We start from the raw sequence: 13893 nt of genomic DNA on the forward strand, positions 1-13893 counted from the left end.
AGCAAACATTCTTGCCCCTCTCCTCCTCTATGGATAGAGTAGATATTTGTTCCTCACTGATGTTGGACTTGGCCATCTGTTTTGTTACGATCAATGGGATGTGGTGTGGAGAGAGCCCTTGTGTGTGCTTCCATGATCTAGCTAGGCCCTTTTGCTCTGGTGTACAGCATGAGAAGAGCATGTCCCAAATAGCCACTGCCTCTTCAGCTGGGGCTTCATAATAAATGTACATGGACTACACCCAAGCTCAACTGACAGACTAAAGCTGAATACATGAGACAAGCCAAAGAACGAATTCTTGTTTTAAGCTACTAAGTTTTAGGGCTGTTTGATATATGGCATAATTTTGGTAAAAACTGATTAATACAGAATTTTAGATGTAATTGATGAAGCAAAATCCCACCGGGCATCAAAGCAATAAAATAAGAAAATGACAACTTGGCATAAAAAGTCCATCTAATGGTTTAATCTCTGGCTCCATTTTTAGGCTGGAAAGAAAGAAAGCCAAAGAAGGGGATGGTTTCAGACACTAACCCTTTGGCTAAAGTTGACTTAACACTTCAGCAGAGTCAAGCTGATGCCTATAGATATGTTCTCAGAGGCTTCAGAAAGACAACCCTCACTCCCACCAGGTTCAAGGACCACTCTTCATTCCCTTTGGCTCAATGCTTCACCTACTGCCAAGGAAAATTAATTATGCTTGTTACTGAAATGTCAGTCTGGAAGCAAGACTCTAGCACCTTACTTCTTAGAATCCATCCAAGTGTTCAGTACATAAGAGTACTCAATAAACATTTTTCAAATGAATGAATGGACAAACACATAAATGAATGTTAAATATGTTATGCTCATCTGACTTAGAGGTTTAGATTATATTTTACTAACAAAGGAGTTCTAAATGAGAAAAAGTAAGCAGCAGTGAGGTCGAGTTTAAATTCTAACCTCTCATTCATTAATTCACTTAACAAATAAGAATGCTTGTAATGTGCAAGTAATGTATGATTTTCTGTGGTTAGGGCAGCAAACAAAATAAAGTCCCTTCCCTCATGAAGCTGACGAAAGTTTAATGAGAGAAGGAGCTCAAATATGTACACCGGTGTACATAGCCATACACACACGTGCACACATTTAAAATATAAGAAAAAGCACAGAGAACTACATGAGAGTACACGAGCAAGGACACAGTTTAAAGGATCAGGAAAGGACCCACAAGTAAATATTTTCCAAAGGCCTCATTTGACATGTGAACTGAAAAAGAAGCAGACAGAAGGGAACACCATTTGTCACCAAGCCCTGCATCTGAAACGCAGGAGCTGACTGAATAACTTGTACATACATACAATGAAATGACACCCCTTTGTTTTGGAAGCTAGGCCCTAAGAACCTTAACCTCTCCCTAAGGTTCTTCACACCATTATCCTCTCTATGCTAAAATCCAACAAATCACCACAATTAAAACTTTGCAAGTCGATTAAACATTAAATATATCAGGTTTTTATAAAATGCCTAGACATTTCAAACATACCAAGCAAATAATCTGTGTATGAAGACAGAAGATCCACGGTGGCAAATTCTGGGATGTTTGGTAATGCCCCTTGGCTAACTTTATCAGTTCTAGCATTCTTCTTTCCAATAAGTAGATTCATTTCCAACACAGCTTCACTGACCTAAAATTAATGCATAATTAGAATCCATAAATATAAGCTTTATGATTCACAGATTATCCATTAGGTAAATAATCTGAAAAAGTAAACTCATAAAACAATATTCAATATACATTGGAAGAAAAAATAATCTGGAAAACAACACATGATCCCCAACACGTAGTATACATCATTGTCAAAAATATCATTACTGTTGACAATTTAATTAATGTATGAGCCACTTTAAATAGGCTCTCTCCCCTAGCTATGACAGATATTTGCCAAAACGTCAAAATGTGCACATATGTATTTGCCAATATGTCCACTAAAGGAAAGCTGAAACAAACAAAGCCAGGCCTGGATAATAAAGATTAAAAACATTATGTATATAAGGAGCATTTCTAATCTTCCTAAAAATATCATCAACATAAATCCAAAAGAATGTGAATTTTCCTTTCTCTCATAGAGATACATGGTGCTGCCCTAACAGCTGGCAGGTAGAGGATACAGTCTGAACAGTAAAGAGAAAGATCAAATAAAAATCACACCAACCTGGGCAGCAGCTCTTATCACAATCCAGGCCAGTGAACTGTATATTTCAAATTTATTCACCATTGGTTCCTCAATAGAACTATGCCTTCTGGTAGAAGCCTTAAAAATATAGCACATGTACTATGATAAAGATAAATATATCATGAAGTTTCATGATAAATTTTCTCATCCTCTGAAAATGACACATCAGTGGAACACTATGTAGCCATTAATAATAATAATATTAAAAAACAATAATGTATATGTATCTACATGAAAAGATGTTGAAAGTGTATGGGAGAAATGAAAGTGGAGGTTATAAAATAGTATGCAAAGTATGATCCCATTTTTAAAAAGACAAGTACACGCATATACTCCCTGTACATACAAGCAAAGAAAATTATTAACAGTGGTTACCCTGGGTTTTTTTTTTTTAAAGAATTTATTTATTTATCTGACAGACAGCGATTACAAGTAGACAGAGAGACAGACAGAGAGAGGAAGGGAAGCAGGCTCCCCACTGAGCAGAGAGCCCCGACATGGGGCTTGATCCCAGGACCCTGGGATCATGACCCGAGCCGAAGGCAGAGACTTTAACCCACTGAGCCACCCAGGCGCCCCATTACCCTGGGTTTTAAAGGTGATTATCTTTATGATCTTTTCTAATTTTTTATGATGAGCTTGCATTATTTGAGTAACGATAAAATAAATACAAATGGCATTTTAAGAAAAGTACTTACTTAAAATGATATTTGCCATTTCAACGGAGGATTTATAAGTTGAATATATCATGTGTAAGGATGTCAGAAATAAGAACATTATGTAAAGATTTTTGACAGGTATTTGCTGTCATCCTTTTAACTGGGGAAGTGTTAAAGGGACAATGTAATTTTAAAGTTCCACAGAATAGCAAGAGCAACAATGAATGGAGATAATTTTTACTGTGTGTGTGTTCAGTTTTGTGTGTGTGTGTTCAGTTTTTTTTCAGTTAACATATATTTATTGATTATCAATACAAATCAAAAATGATAATATGAGTGACTAATCAGTGTCACTGAATTAGCACTTTGTATCATGCACTTCACTGAGCATTTTACATGGATTTTTTTTCAGTGTTCCAAGATTCATTGTTTATGCACCACACCCAGTGCTCCATGCAATACCCACCACCAGGAAACATTAAAAAAAATCAATGCTACAAAAGATAACAGAAAGAAACTCCACTAGTAACATAGTACTTGCCTATTTTACATTTTTAAAGATAACTAAAATAAGAATTAATAGTCAGTTCTTAAGATTTCACTAATCTGGATAAAACTACTCAATTAGACTGCTTGGTTCTAATTTTTTGATGTTCATATTTTGGCCAATTCTTTGATCTTCAACAAGACTGCAGAATAACACTAACAATAACAAAAGATACCCTTCTTTTACTTCTAGCTACAAGACTCCCCAGGAAAAAGAAAGTCAATAAATAATGCTGATGCCAGAGCAGGGAATACAATGTGCAAATGTGGCCTGGCCTACATCAAGTGCTAAGATGGGTTGGAGGTAGATGAAACCCAGAGAAGTCTGGAGAACTTACACAACACAGCCCTGTCCCAAGATAGGAAGACCCTAGTCATTAGCCAGAATAAAACCACTTAGTAACCCTTACCAGCTTACTGGCTATGTAAGTTTGGGAAATTTACTTAAATTCTGGAAACAAGGCTAACAGATATTAAATGAAGGATACATAATAATATTAAATAATTATAATGTAAGAACAATTAGTGACACAGACATTTAAAAAAGAAAGCTCACTTTGAATTGAGAGGGGGGCCTTATTAAGAAGGTTGGGCTTGAGTTCAGAAAGGAAAAATGTAGACAGAAGAACATAAAGGGTATTTTTTTTTTAAGATGGAGAAGGTGTTTAACACTGCATATGAGATTCTAGCTTATGCAAACAAACAAGAAAAAGAGGAAAATGAATCTAGATCATAAATAAGGAGGTAAAATTGTATTTGTTTGCAGAAGACATGATCCTATATTTAGGAAATCCCAAGACACACACATACACACAACTCTAGAATTAATAAATGTACATAACAAGACTGTAGGACACAAAACTCAATATTCATAAATCAATTGTATTTCTACATATCATCAGTAAGTGATCTGAAAATGAAGAAAATATTCCACTCACAATAGAAATAGGTTTAACAAAAATGTACAAAATTTGTACACTGAAAAGTAAAGAGCATTAATGAGAGACATTCATATCTAAATAAATGAAGGGACAGCTCATATTTGGAAGATTCAATATTGTTAAGATGGCTATTGTCCCCAAATTGATTTACAGATTTAACACAATCCCTATCAAAATTCTGTTCATTTTTTGCAGTAATTGACAAGCAGCTACTAAAATGTACATGAAAATGCAAAGGACTCAAAGTAGCTAAAATGATTTTGGAAAGAAAGAACATAGTTGGAAAACATGTACTTTCCAATTTCAAAGCTAACTGAAAGCTACAATAACCAAGAGGGTGGAAATTCCTATTAAGGTAGACTTGTAGATCAATGGAGTAGGATTGGGAATCTAGGAATAAACATTTACATTTATGATCAATTAATTTTTGACAATGGTGGACCAAGGCAATTCAATGAAGAAAAGACAATCTATTGAACAACTGGTATTGGGAAAACTGGATGCTACATGCAAAAAAAGAATTTAGATCTTTGCACACTTTACACAAATATTAATTCAAAATGGATCATACATAAACATAAAAGCTACAACTTTAAAACTTTTAAAGGAAAACAGAAGAAAAGCTTCAACACCTGGGGTTAGACAAAGAATTCTTAGACATGCAACAAAAGCACGATATATAAAAGAAGAAAAATGATAAACTGGAATTCATTAAAATTTAAAACTTTGTCTCCAAAGACACTCTTAACAACATGAAAGGACAAGCCATCAACTGGAGGATATATTTGCAAATCAAATGTCTGATAAAGTACTTGAATCTTGAATATACATTTTAAAAATCTTGTGATTAAAAAAAAACAGTTTAGGTTATGGGCAAAAGATCTCAATAAACATTTCCCCAAAGATGATACAGAAATGATCAGTAAGCACATGAAAAAATCACAGTATCATTGGACAGCTGGGAAGTGCACACCATAGCTACAATGAGATACATTTTGTAACAACTAGGATGGCTACAATCAATGATAGAGATAATAACAAGTGATGGCCAGGCTGTGGAGAAACTGAAACTCTTATTCACTGCTCAAAGGAATATAAAACAGTACAGGCACTTTGGAAAACAATCTGACAGATCATCAAAAGGTTAAACATAGAGTTAGCATATGATCCAGCAATCCCATTCTTAGATATACACCCAAGAGAACTGAAAACATATACTTAAAAACTTGCATATAAATGTTCAAAGCTGTATTAACCAAAATATCCAAAAAGTGGAAGCAATTCACATATCCATCCATCAACTACTGAATGGGTAAAAAAAAAAAAATACTGTATATCTGAAAAAAAAGGACTACATTTTTTTTCCATTTTTTTTAAATTTCTTTTCAGTGTAACAGAATTCACTGTTTATGCATTATACCCAGTTCTCCCATGCAATACGTGCCCTCCGTAATACCCACCACCTGGCTCCCCCAACCTCCCACCCCCTGCCCCTTCAAAACCCTCAGATTGTTTTTCTGAGTCCATAGTCTCTCATGGTTCCTCCCCCCTTCCAATTTCCCTCAACTCTCTTCTCCTCTCCATCTCCCCATAAAGGACTACGTTTTTATTCAGCAATAAAAAGGAACAAACTTCTGTTACATGTTACAACATAAGTGAACCTCAAGAACAACACTAAGTGAAGAGCAAGCACAGAAGACTACATATGATTCCATTTATATGAAATTCAATTATAGGAAATACCCAGAAAAGGCCAATCTATGGAGGTAAAAAAACAAATTAGTGGTTGCTTGGGGCTAGGGGTAGAAATGGAAATGATTGCGAATGGGCACTAGGGATCCTCTTGGAATACGGGAGTGTTCTAAAACTGGATGGTGATGCTAGCTCCACAGCTCTGTAAGTTAGCAAACATCTGTGAACTGTGCTCTTTAAATAGTTTAATTTCATGCATGCAAATTGTACCTCAATAAATCTATTTTTAATATGTGTGCTTGCTAATCTCTTTCTTTGGACTATTTTCCCCCTGCTTGGAAAACATCTAGTCATTCCTCAGAATTTATCTCATCTGTGAAGCTTTCTCCAGTATTCCCCCAAAGCAGAATTAGTTCCCACTTTGTTCCACTTCTCTACTTTGACATAACTTGATTATAGTCCTCATTGGATTTTGATATAATTATTTCTCTCCCTTGCTCGTCTGTGCTTCTTAGGGAAAGAGAGTAACATGCCTGGCATACATTAGGCACTCAATAAGTATTTGGTTAATGAATGAATACATGTTCATGAAATAGTCAATTCCATTTAACTAAAAAAAATAATTATTGAACACCTACTATGCACAAAAGACTCTAGAAAGATAAAATGTGAATGTTTAGCCAAAGTCACACATTGATAGAAAACAGTACACTTCTTTTTTGAGTACTTATTATGTGCCATGCCCATTATCTTGTCTAATTCTCCTACTCTAAGAGGTCAATATCCTCATCTCCACCTCACAGATGAGGAAACTAGGCTTAGAAGGGCCCCAATAACCCCGCTGGTATGTCATGAAGCTAGGATTCAAACCCAAACCAGAGCTCTGGTCACTTTGGTCTGTGAACTCTCCTTAAAAGTGAAGCAATAGTGTTTTTTTTTTAAAGTATTTATAAAGCATGCCTTTATTAGGACAAACTTCTAATGTTATAATTTCAATGGTTGAATGTGTCTGCATAATTCTTATTTGTCTTTGGCTGTTTTCTGTGTTTCTATTAATTGTATGACTTGCTAAAATATTTATATTACATCATACAAAAATAATGTGATATTATATGGAATTATTTTTTCATTCAAATTCTACCTTATTCAAGTTCTTAAGTATGAATACTTCTAGTAAAGGCCAAAAAGTTAATATATTATTATCCTAGTGTCCTATCAATTTGCATTGCTACTTGCCATAGAAACAAAGGTTTTCATTTTCTCTTACTAGAAATAAACATGTTTACCACACCATAAAAAGTAACTTTTCTGTGTAATCATTTTGATAAAAAAAAAAAAATAAAATAATAGCTGCTATATCTACCTAAGTGGCTACCATGTGAATAATTCAACTAACTAAAAGCCTGTTGGCCCAAAGGTTTAAATCACATCTATGCTGTCTCAAAAATTAGAGATTTGATACCAAAACTTTCTGAAAAAATCTCTTGCTGGGTCAAAGGATTACTTAATTGTGATGAAATATAAAAAGCCTACTGATATTTAAAAAGTAAAAACTACGATTTATTGGGCTCATCTATCTCCAATGCACCCACATCCTGCCCACAGGATCTCCCTCAGTCTAGGTCCCTAGAATTCAAGTGTGGCTCCCAGACCAGCAGTAGCAGTATTAACCTGGAGTTCCCTAGAAATATCAAACCTCAAGACCTCAACCTCAACATACCAAATTGGGTTCTGTATTTTCACAGGATCCCCAGAGGTGCTTCTGCCCCTCAGTTTGGAAGGACTGCTCTAAATAGATGAATGATGCCAATGACATGCCTCTGCAAATCTCCTCATCCAACAAATCCCACCTTGAACCTTATGTTTCCCAACAGAGTCATTCACAGTCCCACCGACCCATGTTCTTTCCTAATCCCCAATTTCACCACCTAAGTCATCCCCCCTTCCTTCTCTCCCCTCCCTTCCTCCCTCCTTCCCACCTTTCTTCCTCTTGCTTCTTCCTTTACTGGTTTATTGTCTGTTTCCCTCTACTAAAAGGTAAGCCCCATGAGAACAAGGACTAAGTTTGTCTTAATCACTGCTTTATAACCTTCCAGAATATTGTCTGGGTCACAGTAGATATTCAGTAGGTATGTGATGAATAAATGAGTCTTTCAAAACATTATCTGTTTGTACATCATATCCTTGATGAAAATCTTGGTTCATTTGCTTAACCAATATATCATTTCTTATAATTTCCTGATTAATATGAATAACTTAGAGTATTTACACATACCTATATTTCATGTATAACATTTTAACAGGTAAAAATGTCCACATGGACTCTATTTCCAGAGCCTTATATAAAGTATCCAAAGAAGTATTTAAACATGAGTGTGACTATAAAGCAGCGAATTAATTTCTCCAAGTCATACAGGAAAATCAGTCTCATTAGGTCTAGCACAGAGTTACCAAAATAGCAGGTTCAAAGGCAATTAACTTAAGATATACAATAAAATAGTTTATTAGTTTATTACCGTAAGTGTTAATGGTGATGCTGAAATTTTGGCTTTTGGCTTCCTCATATGTAAAAAAAATAGGGCCATTTCTAAGTAGGAGTCTCTTATCAACCTAAAATGATATAACATTGTACTTATTAAATAGCTTCACCATTCATAATCATTTTGCATCATTTTCTACAATTTCTGAGCTAATGAAAGGTAAAAATAGACAAAACTAGTACCTGTCCCCCAGACTCATACCTTCTTTTCATAGTGCTGTTGGCATAGACACCAATACCATCCTCCCTAGTGAAATTGAAAGCTATTAAAGAGACATACAACCTTGTCCTGTGCTGGCAACACTCTCTGAAGCCCAGCATCAAGACCATTCTAGAATAGTCAAGCACACAAAGCACTAAATAAGTGAAAATCAGGTCTTAAGGAACCTGCCTTGCAAACCAGACCTCTCTTTCTATCCTCCTACACTAAAGTGGAAAGACACACAGAGTCATGCAGAAAGCAGTGATTTGGTACGGATTAGGTCTGTGTATTCACTATCCAATCTGTCAGTTGGGGCCATTTAAATCAGCGTAGTTGTAATAATACTGGCATATACCCATTCTTTTTTTTTTTTTAAAGTATCATGTAACAATCTCATAGTCTCACTTTCTTTCTTTCTTTTTTTTTTTTTTTTATTTATTTGACAGAGATCACAAGTAGGCAGAGAGGCTGGTAGAGAGAGAGGAAGGGAAGCAGGCTCCCCATTGAGCAGAGAGCCAATGAGGGGCTCGATCCCAGGACCCTGAGATCACAACCTGGGCTGAAGGCAGAGGCTTTATCCCACTGAGCCACCCAGGCACCCATATACCCATTCTTAAGATGATTTTTATATAGAATTCAGTTGGCCAGCCCTGGTCCTGCTGACAGAGTGAACATCCACACAAATCCTTTCTAGATACAATTTCACATCCATGGGAGGCTGCTAGAATCCTGGGATAGACAGGAGATCAGTGTGAGTAAAGACTAGAAGTAAATTCACAGTCTAGTATGCCACCGTGATAACTGCCATCATCAACCATCACTGTAAAAACAAGCCTTGGTCAGAGCCAAGGTCAACGATCTTGAAAAGGAAGTCAGTAAACCTGCTGGACAAAGAACCCCAGTGAATGAGCCCTGTGGTGGGAAGGGGGTCTCCCAGGCATGCCAGCCTTGAATGTTCAATGTACTACGAAAACATAGGGCTTAAATCAAAACACATATAGTTATAATAATGGAAAGATTTTCTTTTTACCCTGAGTTTTGATCATTTCTCAAGCTTAGCTGTATAGCTTCAAATAAACTCCCAAGTTGTGAGCTTGGAGATTTCTCTTCCATCAATATTTGACGTTCTATTTTGCCTGAAAGAATAAAATATATATATATATATAAATGGTTTTTCCTTTTTCTATCATTTAGAACTTCAGAATAAATATTTCATGCTGGAACTTCAGAAAATTGGACGTGCTGTCCTTTTAGCCCATCTGTCTGTTGTTTTCGCGGTAAGGTCAGCTAATAGTGAAAGATCCTTTGCTTCCTTCCCCAGGAGCCTCCAGCCTCACTCTGCCTTTAGTGAGAAACACTGAGTCAAAGCCTCCTTTGGCTTTCCAGACACAAATGTTCTTACCATCTTATTTTTCTACTTCCTTCCTTTGTACTTTCCTTTCCTCTATAGGGCTCATTCCATTTGTCTACATCCATGTCCTCTTTCCTCTGTCTAGTATTGCAGATATCACAGAAAACAACTCTGTTAAAATAAAGCCCCAAAAGTCAACAAACACTTGAAAACAATCGCAAATGATGCAAATGCTTTAGGGCTCACACAGCTCTCAGACCTAATGGTGAGCCACAGCCTTCACTGGAATGGCACTTCTGTAGCCAGAAGGGCAAGAAAAGGAAATCTTTTATCAATATGAAATAGATTCCCAATTTTCATGCAGCATGTGAAGGGCTGCACAAAGGGCACAGAGCCTCCCGCTGTTAAGTTCACATCTGGCTACTATCACTTAGAAGCTGCTGACCTAGAGAAAGTTACGCAGCCAGACTGTACCTCATTTTCCTCAGCTGTCAACTAGGATTAGCCATGCCTATCTTGTAGAGCTATTGTAAGAATTAGCAATATGAGATGTTAAACACTGACAACTACAGTGCCTTTCATCTAATTGATGATCAACAAATGATAGCAATCATCATCATCACTCTTCTCATGGCTAAAACAGCCACAGTAAAATTATATGACCATATTATACAAACATGTATTGTACGTAACTTATAAATATAGCTATTTAATTTAAATGGGTATGTATCTTTTATAGAAATTAACTAAAATGCCTACCTAAGGAATGAAATTATGCATAAAAGATGTCTTCCCGCATTATTTAAGAAACATTATTTGTAGCTAAATGGCTGACGAGGACATTTTTGAGTCAAAAATGAAATTTTGCCTGAGGGTCAGTTATAATTATAAAAGAAACTAAGAAGCAGTACTTTTTTCCCTTTCTTGATATAAACTTAAAATAAGCAGTGTTCTCTTTATCCCAAACTGAGTCTGGCAGGGGTATCAATGTCTTTGCATCACTAAGCCCTGTGTAAAACCTGTAATTTTTATAGTCACTGACCAGGTTTTCAAGAAATCTATCACTAATAGGAAAAAAATTCCATAAACTTTTTTTTAAAAGATTTTATTTATTTATTTGACAGAGAGAGATCACAAGTAAGCAGAGAGGCGGGCAGAGAGAGAGGAGGAAGCAGGCTCTCCACGGAGCAGAGAGCCCAATGCGGGGCTCAATCCCAGGACTCTGGGATCATAACCCAAGCCAAAGGCAGCGGCTTCAACCCACTGAGTCACCCAGGCGCCCCTCCATTAACGTTATCATAGTTGTGACCCCAAGTACATCTTACCTTTCTGAAAAAGAATTTCAGCTTCCACCTCATGTTCTTCTGTTGCTGATACCTGACAGAGCTTCAGTGCTATTTCAAAAAGATGAAGGGCAGGGAACCACTTTGAGGGATCCTTCTTTTTACTGGTATAATATACTTGTTTGGCCACTGTATGTCCTATAAGGAATAGGTTGTTCATAATAAGCCTCCAAGTTACTCAGACTTTTCTCACCATCAGTTTGATTAAGAACTCTGCTAGTCTTTGCTTTTTAGCATCTAAGAAATATTTTCTTAAAATTCAGCACCCAAATATTTCAATGCACTACAACAGTAGCCCTATGTAACTTTATCTTTGATAAATTTTGACGTTTTCTCATTTTTAAAATGAAGGATAATTTCTCAAGTCTCTTTCAGTTCTTAAAATTTCATTATGTTCTACAAAACAACTGTGTTCCTAAGATGAGGTTGTTAGCAGGGAAACATCTGGAAGTTTTATTAAGTTTTATATTGTTCCCAATAAAAATTTGCATATATTAATAGGCAGTAATTTTGTTTCTTTTCAGCTCTATTAGTGGTTGCTCGCTATGCATATTTTGTCACTGCAACTAGATGGCAGAAGGCTTTTGGATAAGGGCTTCTTGTGTGGTCCCATCATCACTTAACATAATGAAGGACTGTTGTATTGTTGAAGAGGCATTAGATTTAATCTGTGTACCCTCACAGACAGACAGACAGACAGATAGCTATTTAGCATATATTTTCTGAGTGCTGGATAATATGGAGGCATTGGGAAAAAATGAGAAAAGAGAAAAATAAGAGCTCATGTTTCTTAAGTGCTTCCTACAATCCAGATACCCCTCCAAGGACTTAAACATTTTCTCATGCAATCCTCCCAACTCTGGCTGGATTTCATTAGTACACTGCCTTTACAGAGGAGAAAGCAGTGGTACAGTGAGGTTTAAGTAATTTGTCCAAATTCATGTGACTAGTAAGTAGCTGGGCTGTGATCAGAACTGAGGCAAGTCTGGCTCCAGGAAACACACTCTAAACAATGACAAGAGTTAGACTGTGGAGCTCAGTGTTCAATGGAGAATGAGAATGGCCTGAGCAGCAGTTAAAATACTGTGTGCTCAACTGTGTGGCAGGGAAAGCACAGGACGATGTGGTAGCAGGTTACAGGGGCCTTCGGCAAGACTCCAGAAAGGCTAGGGAAGGCTTCTTAGAGAATTTGGCCACTGGGGCTGGCCACTGATGATCACCTTGTCTTTCGGTAATTTTAAAAAAGGAAAATGTTGGGATAAAGAGTAGAAGGCAGTGGGGGAAATACTCATCAAGAGGAAAGTTGAACAACACAGTGGAGAAATATAAACAGGAAGGTAGTGCAGGCTTGCAGACTGATATAGCTACTGGGTCCCAGCTGAAGTGCTGGGTCTGAGCTGGTCACCAGCACTACCATGTCATTTGAGGCCTTGAACAAATCCCAACATGCCTCTGGGTCTTGAGTGTCTTCCTCTGAAAAATGAGGCAATAGAACTAAAAAATATGTAAGGTCTCTTTGGGTTCTGAAATGTTTCAATTCCAAAATGCTATGCCCTGCAAAGAGTTTTCAAGAAACCAAGAACTTTTGATAAATTTTTAGTTGAGGAATGAAAGGAAAGATGGTGTGAAAAATGTACCTCTCCCTCTTTCTCTTGCTCTTATCCAGGGAGATGTTACAGAGCCTTGACTCTGGACAAGGCAGTTTAGTGGCATGCTGTGGAGAAGATAGAGATGAAGAAACTGAGCCTTGCTTCCAGGGTGCTCCCAGGAGAGCAAGGAGGTCATCCCTGGAGCAGTGAGAATCGCTAGTACCTACAATGCTGTTAACACGAAGTAGGTGCCCTTCAAACAAGGTACACACTCATTCATCCCACAATAAGCCAGTGAGATTGGTACTGGCTTTTTTTTTTGAGAACCACATTTTATGAGAGAGGAAACTGAAGCCCAGAGGAGTTAAAGTGAACTGCTCAAGGAAAATGGACCAGAAATCTTTCTCCAGAGTCCATGTTCTTCATCCCAACAGTGACCAATTGTGAGTAGATCCCAGGCAAGGATATGCTAACATTGTCCGTCCAATACAACTTCATATTTCAACATAGCTCCCATTTTTATCTGACTCACTTCTGGTTTCAAATTATACTACAGCTTTTTATTAATATAAGACAATAATATCAAGTATCTTCATGTAATTTAAGCAGGTATATATTTATAGGTACGATATATGGAAAAATATACTATATATATAATAAAGTATTAATATACACTAAAAATACTTCTAGATTTGTCTTCTAGATTATTGTGAAAATTAGGAAGAGACCTGTTACAGAAATTACCAACAGTTTTCTTTTTCTGTTTCCTTAGCTTGATAACAGGCTCTCTGAGGGCAGAGATGGCTCCCTCTTAT

The 13893-nt window shown here is 36.7% G+C and overlaps 1 protein-coding gene across 1 annotated transcript in view; it reads right to left on the reverse strand.

The window, feature by feature from the left end:
• The window catches only part of CFAP54 (cilia and flagella associated protein 54), a 303235-nt gene that overhangs the window by 65640 nt on the left and 223702 nt on the right, over window positions 1-13893 (reverse strand). Inside the window, exons 57-61 of the mRNA XM_004748490.3 lie at window positions 11472-11627; window positions 9826-9931; window positions 8571-8664; window positions 2196-2294; window positions 1526-1667 (exon numbers count right to left, since the gene is read on the reverse strand). Coding sequence (XP_004748547.1) covers window positions 1526-1667; window positions 2196-2294; window positions 8571-8664; window positions 9826-9931; window positions 11472-11627 — 597 coding nt within the window. The remainder of the gene's footprint in view (window positions 1-1525; window positions 1668-2195; window positions 2295-8570; window positions 8665-9825; window positions 9932-11471; window positions 11628-13893) is intronic.

The sequence above is a fragment of the Mustela putorius genome, unplaced genomic scaffold (genome assembly GCF_011764305.1).
Source record: "Mustela putorius furo isolate JIRA1106 unplaced genomic scaffold, ASM1176430v1.1 tig00000788_pilon_pilon_pilon, whole genome shotgun sequence".
NCBI classification, from domain to species: Eukaryota; Metazoa; Chordata; class Mammalia; order Carnivora; family Mustelidae; genus Mustela; species Mustela putorius.